General features: G+C 41.5%; 1 protein-coding gene across 1 annotated transcript; it reads left to right on the top strand.

Annotated features, from left to right (window-relative positions):
* The first annotated feature begins 4711 nt into the window (after nucleotides 1–4711).
* Nucleotides 4712–14745, top strand: LOC123724041 (uncharacterized). Its single transcript, XM_045713854.1, has 6 exons — nucleotides 4712–4830; nucleotides 10984–11283; nucleotides 11497–11823; nucleotides 12114–12225; nucleotides 13018–13112; nucleotides 13389–14745. Exons 1-6 carry the CDS (start codon nucleotides 4773–4775, stop codon nucleotides 13457–13459), a joined length of 963 nt encoding a protein of 320 aa, XP_045569810.1. The 5' UTR covers nucleotides 4712–4772; the 3' UTR covers nucleotides 13460–14745.
* The last annotated feature ends 3355 nt before the right edge of the window (nucleotides 14746–18100 follow it).

The following is an 18100-nucleotide window of genomic DNA, read 5'->3' as shown; positions in this document are numbered from 1 at the left end:
ATTGTGCAAGTTCTCCCACTTAAAAAGATGAGAGAGGCCTGTAATTTTCATCATAGGTACACGTCAACTATGACAGACAAAATGAGAAAAAAAATCCAGAAAATCACATTGTAGGAGTTTTTATGAATTTATTTGCAAATTATGGTGGAAAATAAGTATTTGGTGAATAACAAAAGTTTATCTCAATACTTTGTTATATACCCTTTGTTGGCAATGACACAGGTCAAACATTTTCTGTAAGTCTTCACAAGGTTTTCACACACTGTTGCTGGTATTTTGGCCCATTCCTCCATGCAGATCTCCTCTAGAGCAGTGATGTTTTGGGGCTGTTGCTGGGCAACACGGACTTTCAACTCCCTCCAAAGATTTTCTATGGGGTTGAGATCTGGAGACTGGCTAGGCCAGTCCAGGACCTTGAAATGCTTCTTACAAAGCCACTCCTTCGTTCCCGGTCGGTGTGTTTGGGATCATTGTCATGCTGAAAGACCCAGCCACGTTTCATCTTCAATGCCCTTGCTGATGGAAGGAGGTTTTCACTCAAAATCTCACGATACATGGCCCCATTCATTCTTTCCTTTACACGGTTCAGTCGTCCTGGTCCCTTTGCAGAAAAACAGCCCCAAAGCATGATGTTTCCACCCCCATGCTTCACAGTAGGTATGGTGTTCTTTGGATGCAACTCAGCATTCTTTGTCCTCCAAACACGACGAGTTGAGTTTTTACCAAAAAGTTATATTTTGGTTTCATCTGACCATATGACATTCTCCCCTTACCTCTTCTGGATAATCCAAATGCTCTCTAGCAAACTTTAGACGGGCCTGGACATGTACTGGCTTAAGCAGGGGGACACGTCTGGCACTGCAGGATTTGAGTCCCTGGCGGCGTAGTGTGTTACTGATGGTAGGCTTTGTTACTTTGGTCCCAGCTCTCTGCAGGTCATTCACTAGGTCCCCCCGTGTGCTTCTGGGATTTTTGCTCACCGTTCTTGTGATAATTTTGACCCCACGGGGTGAGATCTTGCGTGGAGCCCCAGATTGAGGGAGATTATCAGTGGTCTTGTATGTCTTCCATTTCCTAATAATTGCTCCCACAGTTGATTTCTTCAAACCAAGCTGCTTACCTATTGCAGATTCAGTCTTCCCAGCCTGGTGCAGGTCTACAATTTTGTTTCTGGTGTCCTTTGACAGCTCTTTGGTCTTGGCCATAGTGGAGTTTGGAGTGTGACTCTTTGAGGTTGTGGACAGGTGTCTTTTATACTGATAACAAGTTCAAACAGGTGCCATTAATACAGGTAACGAGTGGAGGACAGAGGAGCCTCTTAAAGAAGAAGTTACAGGTCTGTGAGAGCCAGAAATCTTGCTTGTTTGTAGGTGACCAAATACTTATTTTCCACCATAATTTGCAAATAAATTCATAAAAAATCCTACAATGTGATTTTCTGGATTTTTTTCCCTCATTTTGTCTGTCATAGTTGACGTGTACCTATGATGAAAATTACAGGCCTCTTTCATCTTTTTAAGTGGGAGAACTTGCACAATTGGTGGCTGACTAAATACTTTTTTGCCCCACTGTAGATGGAACATTAGTGACCCTACAGCTGACCACTGATGCCACCAGAAGAAAAGTCTTAAAATTGACTATGAGTGATCAGAAGATGAAGATCAATGTTTTTCACAGTAGAGTTTAGGGCACAAAAACACCCTCCTTAAACGTTCTCACACCAAGTATAGGCCAACACACTTCCTCAGACTCTGCTATAGAGACATTTACCATCATAGAGACAGAGACATTTACCACTTCCTCATACCTCTGTGGTTGTAGAAGTAGCAGCATTCTATTCTTGGATGGTCACTTTTCACACATAAAAGGTGTGAAGAGCTGAACAAATATTTTCCATTTTGTCACAGCAGCACAAAAAACATAATAAAAAAAATATATAATGAAAAAATGTATTTATCTGTGATATTTTATGGACTGTATTTTGCAATAAACATAGTCGTTCATCATCAGTTCCATAGATCTAACAGTCCTACTGATTCCTCTGGGCAGGTTGGTGGTGGTGATATCTGGTGTCCTAGTCACATGGAAGATGCCTACACTACCACCTTCAATGATCCACACTCAATGATCACACTCACCTTGTGCAGTCAAAATCATCACTGCCGCTGCAAACTATTAAATGCCTCTTGAAAAAGGAAGTCTTCCCTTAACAATTCCCATGAAGAAAATGTCTCTGGTGAGACAAAGGAACATATTACTTCTGCCCAAATGCATTGTTTCTGAGTTGTGTGTGTTTGCAAGCACTATATATGATTGAATTGTTAATGATTGCGCATACATTAAATACATCTATTAAAAATGTAACACCCAAAATGTGGAAATCAACATATGTTCACCCCTACAAAAGGACGGAGACCCTTCAGATGTGAATAACTATTGCCCTATTTCCAAGCTACCTATCCTGGTCAGTCTTTGAATCCCTAGTGAACTCAGCTAAATAAATTCCTACTTGAAAACAACCTCCTGTGTGGGGTTCAGTCCGGCATAGTTGGCGACAAACAGCTGCTCAAAAAAATAAAGGGAACACTAAAATAACACATCCTAGATCTGAATGAATGAAATAATCTTAATAAATACTTTTTTCTTTACATAGTTGAATGTGCTGACAACAAAATCACACAAAAATAATCAATGGAAATCCAATTTATCAACCTATGGAGGTCTGGATTTGGAGTCACACTCAAAATTAAAGTGGAAAACCACACTACAGGCTGATTCAACTTTGATGTAATGTCCTTAAAACAAGTCAAAATGAGGCTCAGTAGTGTGTGTGGCCTCCACGTGCCTGTATGACCTCCCTACAACGCCTGGGCATGCTCCTGATGAGGTGGCGGATGGTCTCCTGAGGGATCTCCTCCCAGACCTGGACTAAAGCATCCGCCAACTCCTGGACAGTCAGTGGTGCAACGTGGCGTTGGTGGATGGAGCGAGACATGATGTCCCAGATGTGCTCAATTGGATTCAGGTCTGGGGAACGGGCGGGCCAGTCCATAGCATCAATGCCTTCCTCTTGCAGGAACTGCTGACACACTCTAGCCACATGAGGTCTAGCATTGTCTTGCATTAGGAGGAATCCAGGGCCAACCGCACCAGCATATGGTCTCACAAGGGGTCTGAGGATCTCATCTCGGTACCCAATGGCAGTCAGGCTACCTCTGGCGAGCACATGGAGGGCAGTGCGGCCCCCAACGAAATGCCACCCCACACCATGACTGACCCACCGCCAAACCGGTCATGCTGGAGGATGTTGCAGGCAGCAGAACGTTCTCCACGGCATCTCCAGACTGTCACGTCTGTCACATGTGCTCAGTGTGAACCTGCTTTCATCTGTGAAGAGCACAGGGCGCCAGTGGCGAATTTGCCAATCTTGGTGTTCTCTGGCAAATGCCAAACGGTGTTGGGCTGTAAGCACAACCCCCACCTGTGGACGTCGGGCCCTCATACCACCCTCATGGAGTCTGTTTCTGACCGTTTGAGCAGACACATAAACATTTGTGGCCTGCTGGAGGTCATTTTGCAGGGCTCTGGCAGTGCTCCTCCTGCTCCTCCTTGCACAAAGGCGGAGGTAGCGGTCCTGCTGCTGGGTTGTTGCCCTCCTACGGCCTCCTCCACGTCTCCTGATGCACTGTCCTGTCTCCTGGTAGTGCCTCCATGCTCCGGACACTACGCTGACAGACACAGCAAACCTTCTTGCCACAGCTCGCATTGATGTGCCATCCTGGATGAGCTGCACTACCTGAGCCACTTGTGTGGGTTGTAGACTCCATCTCATGCTACCACTAGAGTGAAAGCACCGCCAGCATTCAAAAGTGACCAAAACATCAGCCAGGAAGCATTGGAACTGAGAAGTGGTCTGTGGTTACCACCTGCAGAACCACTCCTTTATTGGGGGTGTCTTGCTAATTGCCTATAATTTCCACCTGTTGTCTATTCCATTTATACAACAGCATGTGAAATTTATTGTCAATCAGTGTTGCTTCCTAAGTGGACAGTTTGATTTCACAGAAGTGTGATTGACTTGGAGTTACATTGTGTTGTTTAAGTGTTCCCTTTATTTTTTTGAGCAGTATATATATTTAAGCAATAAGGTCCGAGGGTGTGTGGTGTATGGCCAATATACAATGGCTAATGGCTGTTCTTAGGGAAAAAGCAACGCGGAGTGCGTGGATACAGCCCTTAACCTTGGTATATTGGCCATATACCATAAACCCCTAAGGTGCCTTATTGCTATTACAAACTGGTTACCAACATAATTAAAACAGCAAAAATACATGTTTTGTCATACCCGTGGTATACGGTCTGATATACCATGGCTGTCAGCCAATCAGCATTCACAGTTCGAACAAACCTAGTTTACAAAATGTACTTCTTGCACCTGAAACTCTGACTCCATCTCAACTTTTGCTGCTGAACACCAACTAAAAAGGCTGCTGGGTAGTTAACAATATACTTGATTTTATTTGATATAAGATATACAAATGTGCTAATTAAATAAAGTAATCAATTGTAGAGCCTTATGTTACAACTAGTTGATAGAATGTAATAGTTTCTATCTGCCACTGAGGGGGGCATATACACTCAAACAGAAGCAGGAAGAGAGTTAAACACAGTTATAGCTATTAGGAAGTTCAGTCATTCTCTTTGGTGTCTTGGTCCTTGACACACACATTGTGCATTTGTACCATATAACATACGGAGACACAGACCCAGAAATGGCTTCTCATCTCTCCCTCTCCCTCCTCCTCCTCCTCATCTTCTCCAGACTCTCAGGTAAGGGTAACAAGTTCTTTAGGGGGGAAATTATGTGGGAATTGGCAGTGTGGTAGACACAGCTTGTCCCATGAATTAATCGTAAAATTGAGGATTAACTGATAACTTCAAAACAAGCATTCTGAATAATGTAGAGAACCTGATTGAACTATCTATCAATCAACATGTTGATATGCTCCAACAAGAATCATACACATCGAAGCGAACAAGAACAGATCTCTCCTCGAGTGAAACTGAAGGGAAGCCACCTTCTAAACTTCCAAATGTAACAATGGAAGAGGAGGTTTTTATAACAATGGTTTACAGCAATAATGGGTTTACAGCAATAAAATAATGGAAGAAATTCGAGCTGAAAATAAGTTATTGAAAACGACCGTGGACTCCCTAAAAGCCATCAACTAGATTCAGCTGCGGCCTGATCTTTTCTTGAGTGGATGGTCAGAGGGCCGGAATATAATTACAAGATGCCGAGACAGATGACTAAAACATAATCACTTCAAACCTTGCTTACATGTGTATACAATCACATATATCTCTCTATTATGCATGGTAATACTATGGAACAGATATCCAAAATTAAATTCACTTTGAGCTGATTTGCTGGTCTCTTTACAGTCTCTAAATACATTTTGTTCAGAAAAATTGGGGGGCAAACTGGGTAGGGAGCTGAAGAACATACCGTTCTCTATTAATGAGCATTTCCCCCATGAAATAGTGGAGAGATGATGTGCCCTACTCCACTCTCAAAAGGCTCTGAGCAGATACAGTGCATTCGGAAAGTATTTTTCCACATTTTGTTACACTAGACTTATTCAAAGATGTATTAATTAAATACAAATCCTCATCAATCTACATACAATACCCCATAATGACAAAGTGAAAATAGGTTTTTAGACATTTTTGTAAATGTATTGAAAACATAAAACATAAATGCCTTATTTACATAAGTATTCTGACCGTTTTCTGTGAGGCTCGAAATTGTCTGTTATACTGTGCTGTCCTTTTGGCCGATGTGAATCGTAAAAAATAGAATTTAAGATAAAAGAATATTGACAGCTCTGTGGGGCTACAGTAGGATAGGATGAAGTATTGATAGAGGAGGATGGTTAATAACCTGTCTAGGTTCTCTACTGGAGTAGGACTATATGATCCTATAACAATTGGTATCACTATCTTTTTGACACCATGTAAACAATAAATCTCCATCTCAAACATGCAAAGGAAATATTATTGTTCTGATACACACCGGCAATTTGGGTTGGGTGTGTCAACGGGTTTTGTTAACTCCGCTAATGCACGGCTGGCTGGTTAACACTGTGTTAAATGTTACAGCTTTGTTCTAAAATTGATTCAATTCATTTTTTCCTCATCAATCTACACATAATATCCCATAATGACGAAGCAAAAACAGGTTTCTAGAAATTTTGCAAATATGTTAAAAATAAAAAACAGAAATGACTTATTTACATAAGAATTCAGACCGTTTGCTATGAGACTCGAAATTGAGCTCAGATACATCCTGTTTCCATTGATCATCTTTGATGTTACTTCAACTTGATTGGGGCCCACCTGTGACCAATTCAATTGATTGGACATGATTTGGAAAGGCACAACTTCTGAAGGTGAAATATATTCCTGTCGTAGGAAAAGGAACTCACAAGGGGTGATGACATTAAATAATAACAATTAATTAAAATGTTCCAGTCCACCTAAAAAACTGGAGGCCCTTACATTTCAGTGTTGTTATCCAAAATGCATAGCACATAGAATTAAAAAGGTGTTGTTGGATATTATTCAATCTGATCAGACAGGTTTTTTACATAGACAATACATTGGAGATAATATAAGAACAGTAAATAATAGAACACAATGAAAATTCTAGTAAGCTTTTAATACAGTACGACTACAATGTATATATAAATGCCTGGACAATTTTAATTTTGGAGAATCTGTTATACAATGGGTGATAGTTATGTATAGTAACCTTAGGTATAAAAGAATAAATAATGGATACTTCTCAGAAAGTGTTAAGCTGTCAAGAGGACTAAAACAAGGTTGTCCACTGCTGGCGTATCTATTTATGATGGCGATCAAAATATTAGCTATTAAAATCAGATCCAACAATAATATAGAGGGGCTAGAAATCCAGGGCTTAAAAACAAAGGTATTATTGTACGCTGATGACTCAAGTTCTCTTAAATCTGCAATCTGGATCCCTGCACAGCCTCATAGAGAATATAGATAATTTTTCGAACCTCTCTGGATTACAATGATAATTAAGCATTGGATCCCCCAAAAATACCACTTTTACATTACCGTGTAGTTTACCAATAAAATTGTTTGACTTGAAGTTGACATACTTGGTATTCATATCCCTAAAGAAATAAATGAACTCACTAAAACAAATTTCAATATAAAGTTATAAAAAAAAGATAAGATCTTGCTAGCATGGACAGGTAAATACCTATCTATTTGTGGAACAATCACCCTGATTAATTATTTAGTCATATCCCAGTTGACTTATTTACTTATGGCCCAGCCTATGCTGAATGATTTGTTTTTCAAATTATATGAGCAAAACATATTTCACTTTATTTGGAATGGCAATCCATACAAAATTAAAAATGCTTATTTTTATAATTAATTTCAGTTTGGGGAGATAAAATTATTATTAAATGTTAAAGCATTAAACCTCTTACTAAAGCATCAGTCACACAAAAGGTGTACTTAAACCCGATCTTGTTATCAAGTAGATTAGTAAGAATGTCCCACCCCTTGTTCAAAATAGATTTTTCCCCTTTATCCAGATTACAACCTCTCATTTTCAGTTAATTGAAAATTGAATTTTCAAAATATCACCCTTTCTAAAACAAGCCATAAAAAGCTTGCTGCAATTCCAGTTTCATCCCCCAGAAAATACAAAACAAATATTACAACAATTATGGTTAACATCAAATATAGTAAAAAAATATCGAAACATTATTTATGGAATAAAAAATATAATTTATCTTTATTAATGACATTATGAATAAGGTGGAGTTATGTCACAAGTGCAGCTAACACAAATATTTGGAAATGTTGTCTCTATCCAAAATTACAACCAACTGATTGCATCATCAATGCAAGTAGTCTGGGTAGCCATCTGATTAGATGTTCAGTAGTCTTATGGCTTGAGGGTAGAAGCTGTGTAGAAGCCTCTCGGACGTAGACTTGGCGATACGGTACTGCTTGTCGTGCGGTAGCAGAGAGAACAGTCTATGACTAGGGTGGCTGGAGTCTTTGACAATTTTTAGGGCCTTCCTCTGACACAGTGTGGTACAGAGGTCCTCCTCCCTATATGCCGTCTCGCCATTGTTGGCGATCACTGTTGTGTCATTGTCAAACTTAATGATGGTGTTGGAGTCATGCATGGTCGTGCAGTCATGAGTAACCAGGGAGTACAGGAGGACTGAGTGCACACCCCTGACGGGCCCCTATGTTGAGGATCAGCATGGTGGATGTCTTGTTACCTACCCTTCAGGAAGTCCAGGATACAGTTGAAGAGGGAGGTGTTTAGTCCCAGGCACCTTAGCTTAGTAATGAGCTTTGAGGGCACTATGATGTTGCTGAGCTGTAGTCAATGAATAGCATTCTCACATAGTGTAAGTGTTCCTTTTGTCCAGGTGTGAAAGGGCAGTGTGGTGTGCAATAGAGATTGCATCATCTGTGGGGGCGGTATGCAAATTGGAGTGGGTCTAGGGGATAATGGTGTTAGCCATGACCAGCCTTTCAAAGCACTTCATGGCAACAGACGTGAGTTCTACGGGTCTGTAGTCATTTAGGCAGGTTACCTTAGTGTTCTAGGACACAGGGACTATGGTGGTCGGCTTGAAACATGTTGGTATTACAGACTCATTTTTTACATTTTAGTAATTTAGCAGACGCTCTTAGCCAGAGCGAGTTACAGTAGAGAATGCACACACTTCATGCATTTTTTTTTTTTTTTACTGGCCCCCCCGTGGGAATCGAACCCACAACCCTGCGTTGTACACACCATGCTGGCGTTGCAAACACCATGCTCTACCAACGGAGCCACAGGGAAGCTACTCACACAGGGAGAGGTTGAAAATGTCAGTGAAGACACTTGCCAGTTGGTCAGCACATGCTCGGATTACACGTCCTGGTAATCCGTCTGGCCCTGAGACCTTGTGAATGTTCACCTGTTTAAAGGTCTTACTCACATCGGCTGCGGAGAGTGTGATCACACAGTCGTCCGGAACAGCTGGTGCTCTCATGCATGTTTCAGTGTTACCTGCCTCGAAGCGAGCATAGAAGTAATTTAGCTCGTCTGGTAGGCTCGTTTCACTGGGCAGCTCTCAGTTGTTATTCCCTTTGTAGTCTGTAATAGTATGCAAGCCCTGCCACATCCGACGAGCATCGGAGCCGGTGTAGTATGATTCAATCTTAGTCCTGTATTGATGCTTTGTATGTTTGATGGTTCGTCGGAGGGCATAGCAGGATTTCTTATAAGCTTCCGGTTTAGAGTCCAGCTCCTTGAAAGTGGCGGCTCTATCCATTAGCTCAGTGCGGATGTTGCCTGTAATCCATGGCTCTTGGTTGGGGTATGTACTTACAGTCACTGTGGGAACGACGTCATCGATGCACTTATTGATGAAGCCAGTGACTGATGTGGTGTACTCCTCAATGCCATCGGAAGAATCCCAGAACATATTCCAGTCTGTGCTAGCAAAACAGTCCTGTAGCTTAGCATCTGATTCATCTGACCACTTTTTAATTGACCGAGTCACGAGTGCTTCCTGCTTTCATTTCTGCTTGTAAGCAGGAATCAGGAGGATAGAATTATGGTTAGATTTTCCAAATGGAGGGCGAGAGAGAGCTTTGTACATGTCTCTGTGTGTGGAGTAAAGGTAGTTTAGAGATTTTTTTCCCTCTGGTTGCACATTTAACATGCTGATAGAAACTAGGTAAAACAGATTTAAGATTCCCTGCATTAAAGTCCCCGGCCACTAGGAGCGCTGCTTCTGGATTAGCATTTTCCTGTTTGCTTATGGCGGTATACAGCTCATTGAGTGCGGTCTTAGTGCCAGCATCGGTCTGTGGTGGTATGGAAACAGCTACAAAAAATACAGATAACAACTCTCGAGGTAGATAGTGTGGTGTACAGCTTATCATGAGATACTCTACCTCAGACGAGCAAAACCTCGAGACTTCCTTAGATATAGTGCACCATCTGATGTTTACAAATATACATAGACCTCCACCCCTTGTCTTACCAGAGGCTGCTGTTCTATCCTGCCGATGCAGTGTGTAACCCGTCAGTTGTATGTTAATCATGTCGTCGTTCAGACACAACTCTGTGAAACATAAGATATTACAGATTTTAATATCCCATTGGTAGGATATGCGTGCCTTTTTCTCGTTCAATTTAATTTCCAGCGATTGTGCGTTGGCCAGTAGTATGGATGGCAAGGTCAAATTAGCCACTCGTCGGCGGATCCTCACAAGGCACCCCGATATCTTTCCACAATATCGTTTCCGTCTCTTTCTCCCGCGAATGACGGGGATGAGGGCATGTTCTTGTGTCTGGGGTTAATCCCTCTCGTCTGACTCATTAAAGAGAAAATCTTCATCCAGTTCAAGGTGAGTAATCACTGTTCTGATTTCCAGAAGCTCTTTCGGTCATAAGAGACGGTAGCAGAAACATTATGTACAAAATAAGTTACATAAAATGTGAGAAAACAAACAAAATAGAACGGTTAGTTAAGAGCCCATGAAACGGCAGCCATACTCTCCGGCGCAATCTTAATGAATACTGGATAAGGTTAAGTACTATCTATCCAGATGTAATGTATATCTAATAACTATATGTTGTTATGTAACTACTGCGTAACAGAAGTGCCATGTATATAAGATATGTCTAGAAAGTAAAAGTAACAGGAAAAATCTGCATAAACAAAGTTATTTTTGGATAGCCCAATAACAAAAAAAACTTTACATGTTTCTGTGAAGTGCTGATGTTGAGGTCAGGGACTGGGACTGGACACATGCTGAAACTCTGAAGATGTGTGTGCTATAGTCCAGATTAAATGTAATTTTCATGCTATGAGAATTTGCTTGAATTCCAATCTGAGGTGTTCTCTGTTGTGTCTACAGGTGCTTATCGTGTGTCTGTGAAGACAGGAGGCTCCACCACCATCCCATGTCGGTATGATCTGAAATACAAAACACATGTGAAATACTTGTGTAAATTAGATTTTTTGAAAAGATGCTCCCCTGATGTAGATACTGAGAGCATACATAAGGCCTCAGTCTATGATGACATCAAGAAGCAAACCTTCACTGTGACCATGACTGATCTGGAGCCAGTGGACTCTGGACTTTACTGGTGTGCTGTGGAGATCATTGGTGGATCAAATGTCATGATAGAAAGATTCCAACTATCTGTCACTCCAGGTAAGATCCTTGTAACTATTCCATGTGATTACATGACTGGTGTTTTGGTTACATTTACTGGTTTCACTATTAAGTTGACATATGGGATGTTGGTATATGTCTACTTTCTGTTCTCTATACATCATATCATCATTATGATATTTGTGGTCAGTTGTCACAAAAAAACACTTGATCACTCAGGACCTTCTTTGGTGTCTGTACCTCTGTGTTCAGGTACTCCAAAACTCTATGTGGACCAATGGGAGGTGACTGGAGTTGAAGGAGGGAGTGTCATTGTAAAATGTTACTATAGTGACACTGGAAATAGGAAGTGGTGGTGCAGGATTGGTGTCAATTCTTCCTGTGAGAGGAATTCTACGACTTTAGAGACCAGACAGCAGACCACTGATGCCACCAGAGGAAACGTCTTAACGGTGACTATGAGTGGTTTGAAGATGGAGAACACTGGCTGGTACAGGTGTGGAGGGGGAGACTTTATGATGCCTGTTCAAATCACTGTCAGACAACAAACCACCACACAAAGTACCTCTACTATGACCAGTGAGTAGAGAGCAATCAGATACTGTAGAATTAACTATTAAGCTGGTTTTATCCAGTCTGCTGATCATCTGAAACAAATTGGATTGTAACCTGATTAAAAGCTTTTGGGAATAATTAGTGGTCCTACCACTGGTTTGAACTCAACAGTACTAAGTTAAAATCCACGTTGGGGTAAATGAAATAAGCTGGACAAGAAGGTCCTATCTTAGCCATAATTTCTTGTACCAGTTCAGTCTACCCTGTGTCTCTGGTACACTAGTCATAATACCATTGTTGTTTTTACCTCACAGCAACCCAAGCTCCAACCACTGAACAATCCTCTTTCTCTCCAACTGCTGAGCCTGTTCAGACTGACAACACAGTCCAAGGACCTGAGGGAGGCAAGGAGAAGGACACCATGGGGTAATTATCACCCATTCAGCTGTATTTCACACTTACTCTTCCAAATGGATGATAATAGAAATATGAATAAAGGCAACATTTTCTGTTGTTCACACTAGAGTTTAGGGCACAAATACACCCTCCTGAAATGTTTTCACAACGAGTATAGGCCAAGACACTGTTATAGAGACATTTACCATCATAGAGCCATTTACCACTTCTTCATATGGTCACGTCCTGACCAGTAAAAGGGGTTATTTGTCATTGTAGTTTGGTCATGGCATGGCAGGGGGTGTTTGTTTTGTGTGTTTTGGTTTAGTTTCTATGTTTTCTATTTCTATGTTTAAATCTAGTTTTCTATTTCTATGTTGGGTTTTGGCAATGACCTCCAATTAGAGACAGCTGGTTGTTGTTGTCTCTAATTGGAGGCCATATTTAGTTGTGTTTGTTTCACTTGTGTTTTGTGGGTGGTTATTTTCTGTATAGCCTGGGAGCCTTATGGAACTGTTATCGTCGTTTGTTTATTTTGTTTAAGTGTTTTCTTTAAATAAATTAAGAAGATGAGCACTTTTCCCGCTGCGCCTTGGTCCAATCCTTACCATGCCTATGACACATATCTCTGTGGTTGTAGAAGTAGCAGCATTCTATTCATGGATGGTCAAGTTTCACACATAAAAGGTGTGAAGAGCTGAACAAATATTTCCATTTGTCATAACAGCAGAAAAAAAACATCATAAAAAAAGTAATGATAATCTATTTCTCTGTGATGTTTTATGGACTGTATTTTACAATAAACTTGTCTTTCACCATCAGTTCCATACATCTAAAAGTCCTACTGATTCCTCTGGGCATGTTGGTGGTGGTGATGGCTGGTGTCCTAGTCACATGGAAGATGTGGAGAAAGCATAGTAAGTATTCATTCTATAATGACTGTAATTTAAAAGTAATACGTTTGATTTTGTAGATATTTTCATGAGACAATCAATATTTTCCTTGAATAGAACTGTATTAGCCTATGTTATAACCAATGTAACTTGACATAAGAGGAGGAGACTGATATAACCAATGTAACTTGACATAAGAGGAGGAGACTCAAAAGTATAACTCTTCTATGATGAATGTATTCAGTATTATTCTAGTGTATCTCAGAGGTCTCTAATACTGCATCTCTTTCTTTATTCCAGAGGACAATAAGGCCATGGACCAGACAACAAACACCTCAGTGGTAGGCTACACTCATGTTCCTCTCATCTGACTCAAGGCCTTGTGGGTAATCCACTGTCTGTGAAAAATGAAAGACATGGCCATGGACAGGACATCAGATGGACTTAAATCACACGTTAACTCTTCAGCAACAGCTTCATGTCCATTGTAACTGTACAATTTAACCATGTTAACTCTATATTTACAGTCAATGTTACATACCCAGGACTGTTGAGACAGTGTGATGTCAGTTTGTCAAAGTGGTTTACAGTGTAGAGCTAATAATAGGATATGAAGAACAGTCACTGGTTAAAGTACCACTCCAGATATTTCTGAACTATTCCAGTTGAAACATGATATTCCAAGTATAGGTACAGTAAAGTACACATACTTAAAGGTAAAAAATATATTCTGAGTAAAATAGTAAAATAGTTTGTAGGCGTAATTGCAAAATTCAAGGTTTTGCAGTCCTTCTGGGAAGAATAGATAACCAATTGAGGACATCATTTGTATAGTAATTCAGGTGATAAATGTTGTAGGGAGGCTGGAGTGGGTCTTTCAGGTGATTTCCTGGTCAGCTTCGCAGACATTGTTGGCCTATGTTGCTTCTCTGTCCTGTTCCTATTTGACCTGGTATGGTATGCCAGCAGCATACACCCCTGCATCCCACTGCTGGCTTGCTTCTGAAGCTGAGCAGGGTTGGTCCTGATTGGTCCCAAGATGGGAGACCAGATGCTGCTGGAAGAGGTGTTGGAGTTGCCAGTAAAAGGCATTATTTCCTCTGGTCTAAAAAAATATCCCAGTCTTTCGGATGGGTGTCCTGACTCTCTGTGGTCACTAAAGATCCCATGGCATTTATTGTAAGGATAAGGGTGTTAAATGGTTCGGGCTACGCTACAGCATACAATAACATTGTAGATGATTCTGTGCTTCCATCTTTCTGGCAACAGTTTGGGGAAGGCTCTTTCCTGTTTCAGCTTGACTGGCATGCACAGAGCCCTGACCTCAACCCCATCAAACACCTTTGGGATGAATTGGAATGCCGATTGCGAGCCAGGCCTAATCGCCCAAAATCAGTGCCCGACCTTACTAATGTTTTTGTGGCTGAATAGAAGCAAGTTCCGGCAGCAATGTTTCAACATCTAGTGAAAGCTTCCCATAAGATTGGAGTCTGTTTATAGCAGAAAATGGGGGACAAACTCAATATTAATGCTCATTATTTTGGAATGAGATGTTTCAACATGCTGGGGTCCACATACTTTAGGTCATGTAGTGTATCTGTTACATTAGTTATGCCCCTCCTACCTACTCCACTGCCCTTTTCCTTTGTCACTTTTTCCCCACATCACTGTTATTGGTCTCATGTATCTAGTGAAATGTAACTGATCATGATCAAATGTGTATTATAAATGTACAAGCTGTGTAGCAAAATAAAAAGCTTATGCTGAGTACAAAATGGATTGAAATCTGTTTTAGTATTTACAAAGTGGTTAAAACTAGTCCACAGAATGTAGTATACACTCAAACAGAAGCAGGAAGAGAGCTGAAGATGACTATGTCGGTATTCATTAGGAAGTAGAGTTGTTCTCTTTGGTGCCTTGATCCTTGTCACACACATTTGAGCAGTATTATGGCATACACAGACATAGACAAAAACACCCACCCACACAAGGCTCCTCATATCTCGGCCTGGACTCATGGAATAGAAGTCATGTATCAGAGTAAAGGTAAATCTGGGACACCCAAATTAGACGTTTGGTATTGTTACATAAGGTTGGTCTGGGTGGATGGGTGGGCGTATAATTCAAACGTCTAGCAACCCAAAAAAGGTAATGCATGTTAACCTGTTAGGGCTAGGGGGCAGCATTGACACGGCTGGATAAAAAACATACCCGATTTAATCTGGTTACCACTCCTACTCAGTAACTAGAATATGCATATACTTATTACATATGGATAGAAAACACCCTAAATTTTCTAAAACTGTTTGAATGGTGTCTGTGAGTATAACAGAACTCAAATGGCAGGTCAAAACCTGAGAGATTCCTTTACAGGAAGTGGCCTGTCTGACCATTTGTTGAACTTCTTTTCCATCTCTATCATTTACTAAGGATCTCTGCTCTAACGTGACACTTCCCACGTCTTCCATAGGCTCTCAGAGCCCGGGAAAAAACAGAATGTCGTCATTCCAGCCCCAGGCTGAAACACATTATCGCCTTTCTCAAGTGGCCCATCAAGAGACACTAGCTTATGCGCGTGACCCCGACCGCCCCCGCCTTTGGGATTTTTTCCTCTGTTTGCCGAAAAGGAGATTCCCTGTCGGAATATTATCGCTTTTCTACGAGAAAAATGTCGTAAAAATTGATTTTAAACAGCGGTTGACATGCTTCGACGTACGGTAATGGAATACTTAGAATTTTATTGTCACGAATTGCGCCAAGCGCGTGACACTTCTTTACTATTTCGGATAGTGTCTGGAACGCATACGAACAAAACGCCGCTATTCGGATATAACGATGGATTATTTTGGACCAAACCAACATTTGTTATTGAAGTAGCTGTCCTGGGTGTGTATTCTGACGAAGACAACAAAAGGTAATGACATTTTTATAATAGTAAATATGATTATGGTGAGTGCTAAACTTGCCGGGTGTCTAAATAAGCGAGCCCGTGATGCCTGGGCTATGTACTTAGAATATTGCAAAATGTGCTTTCACCAAAAAGCTATTTTAAAATCGGACATATCGAGTGCATAGAGGAGGTCTGTATCTATAATTCTTAAAATAATTGTTATGCTTTTTGTGAACGTTTATCGTGAGTAATTTAGTAAAATGTTAGCGAATTCCCGGAAGTTTGCGGGGGTATGCTAGTTCTGAACGTCACATGCTAATGTAAAAAGCTGGTTTTGATATAAATCTGAACTTGATTGAACAAAACATGCATGTATTGTATAACATAATGTCCTAGGGTTGTCATCTGATGAAGATCATCAAAGGTGAGTGCTGCATTTAGCTGTCTTCTGGGTTTTGGTGACATTATATGCTGGCTTGAAAAATGGGTGTCTGATTATTTCTGGCTTGGTACTCTGCTGACATAATCTAATGTTTTGCTTTCGTTGTAAAGCCTTTTTGAAATCGGACAGTGTGGTTAGATTAACGAGAGTCTTATCTTTAAATGGCTGTAAAATAGTCATATGTTTGAGAAATTGAAGTAATAGGATTTTTAAGGTTTTGAAAATCGCGCCACAGGATAGCCGTGGCTGTTACGTAGGTGGGACGAATTCGTCCCGCCTAGCCTAGAGAGGTTAAAAGTGATATGACAAATCTTTACTACTTCTAAGCTACTAGACCCAGAGTGATCATATATGAAAATAATAGGGATGGTGTATGTAATTCTATGATTACACATAGGCTTACATTTTTTTAAATAATTTGTAGAGTAGTTCTATTTGTCCTGTGGGGTACAGCAGGTCAGCCACCAGGGTACATTTGTCCTGTGGGGTACATCACGAGGCGATGGCTCCATCTGCTGGACGTGCCAGGTCTCGACGAGCTCTCCGGCCAGGACTAATTGGTGCTGAACTATTATTTTAATAAACACCTTTGAAATTGAGCTAATCCTACTCTGTCCGTGTCTGATCTGTGTAAACGTTTTGACCCAGCCCCCTGGTCTGCCACAAGTGGTGGAGAATGCGGGCATTCTGATAACGTGGTCAGATCAGGGATGACGTTTACACAGCATAGCTCAGTTCATCCGGGCCCAACAAGCCCAACAGGCGGTTTAGGAACAAACGTCCACCTCATTGACAAAATCAGGAAGCTACAAGGAGGAGCGTCTACTGAATCACATCCAAACCAGTTTTTAATCAAGCTAACAGAAGATGACGACATTGAAACCTACCTCTGTACGTTTTGAATGGACAGAACTACGGGAAGGATGGGCATTCCCTCTCTCAGCCGCTACGGGTACAGCCTGGCCCATCGGGCTCAACTCTTCCACAACTGGAGGTTCGTAGACGACGCATCCCCCTGAGCCCAGATGAGCGACCTACTGCGCGTCACCAGGGGGTGGCTCCTAACCGACGTATCCACCCTCTCCATCTTAGACAAAGTGGTCCTGGATCGCTTCCTAAATAAAATTAAATCAAATCAAATGTATTTATATAGCCCTTCTTACATCAGCTGATATCTCAAAGTGCTGTACAGAAACCCAGCCTAAAACCCCAAACAGCAAGCAATGCAGGTGTAGAAGCACGGTGGCTAGGAAAAACTCCCTAGAAAGGCCAAAACCTAGGAGAGGAACCAGGCTATGAGGGGTGGCCAGTCCTCTTCTGGCTGTGCCGGGTGGAGATTATAACAGCACAGTTAACAGCACAGTTCGAGGATTCGGAAGGACAGCCTACAGTCACTACCGCACGACATGAAGAGGGCAGCGAGTCTATGCGTGCCCCAGACCTTGGAGGGCCTCCTGGAAGCAGTGGAGACGCATCAGAACACTCATGCCCTACTGAGTGGGAGCCAGGCTGAGACGGCGACCCGTTCGAGGATTCAGAAGGACAGCCTCACTGCTGTGTACCCCGAACCGACAGTCAGCAGGGCAAAAAGACAGCAAACCCCTGGAGAGACGGCTGGGGTAGGGCCGACCCGCCACCGACGACTCCAGGTGGATGGAGACCAAAGGAGTTGTTTTGAGT

This window comes from Salmo salar, unplaced genomic scaffold (genome assembly GCF_905237065.1).
Source record: "Salmo salar unplaced genomic scaffold, Ssal_v3.1, whole genome shotgun sequence".
NCBI classification, from domain to species: domain Eukaryota; kingdom Metazoa; phylum Chordata; class Actinopteri; order Salmoniformes; family Salmonidae; genus Salmo; species Salmo salar.
This window is presented reverse-complemented; position numbering and strand designations above follow the sequence as displayed.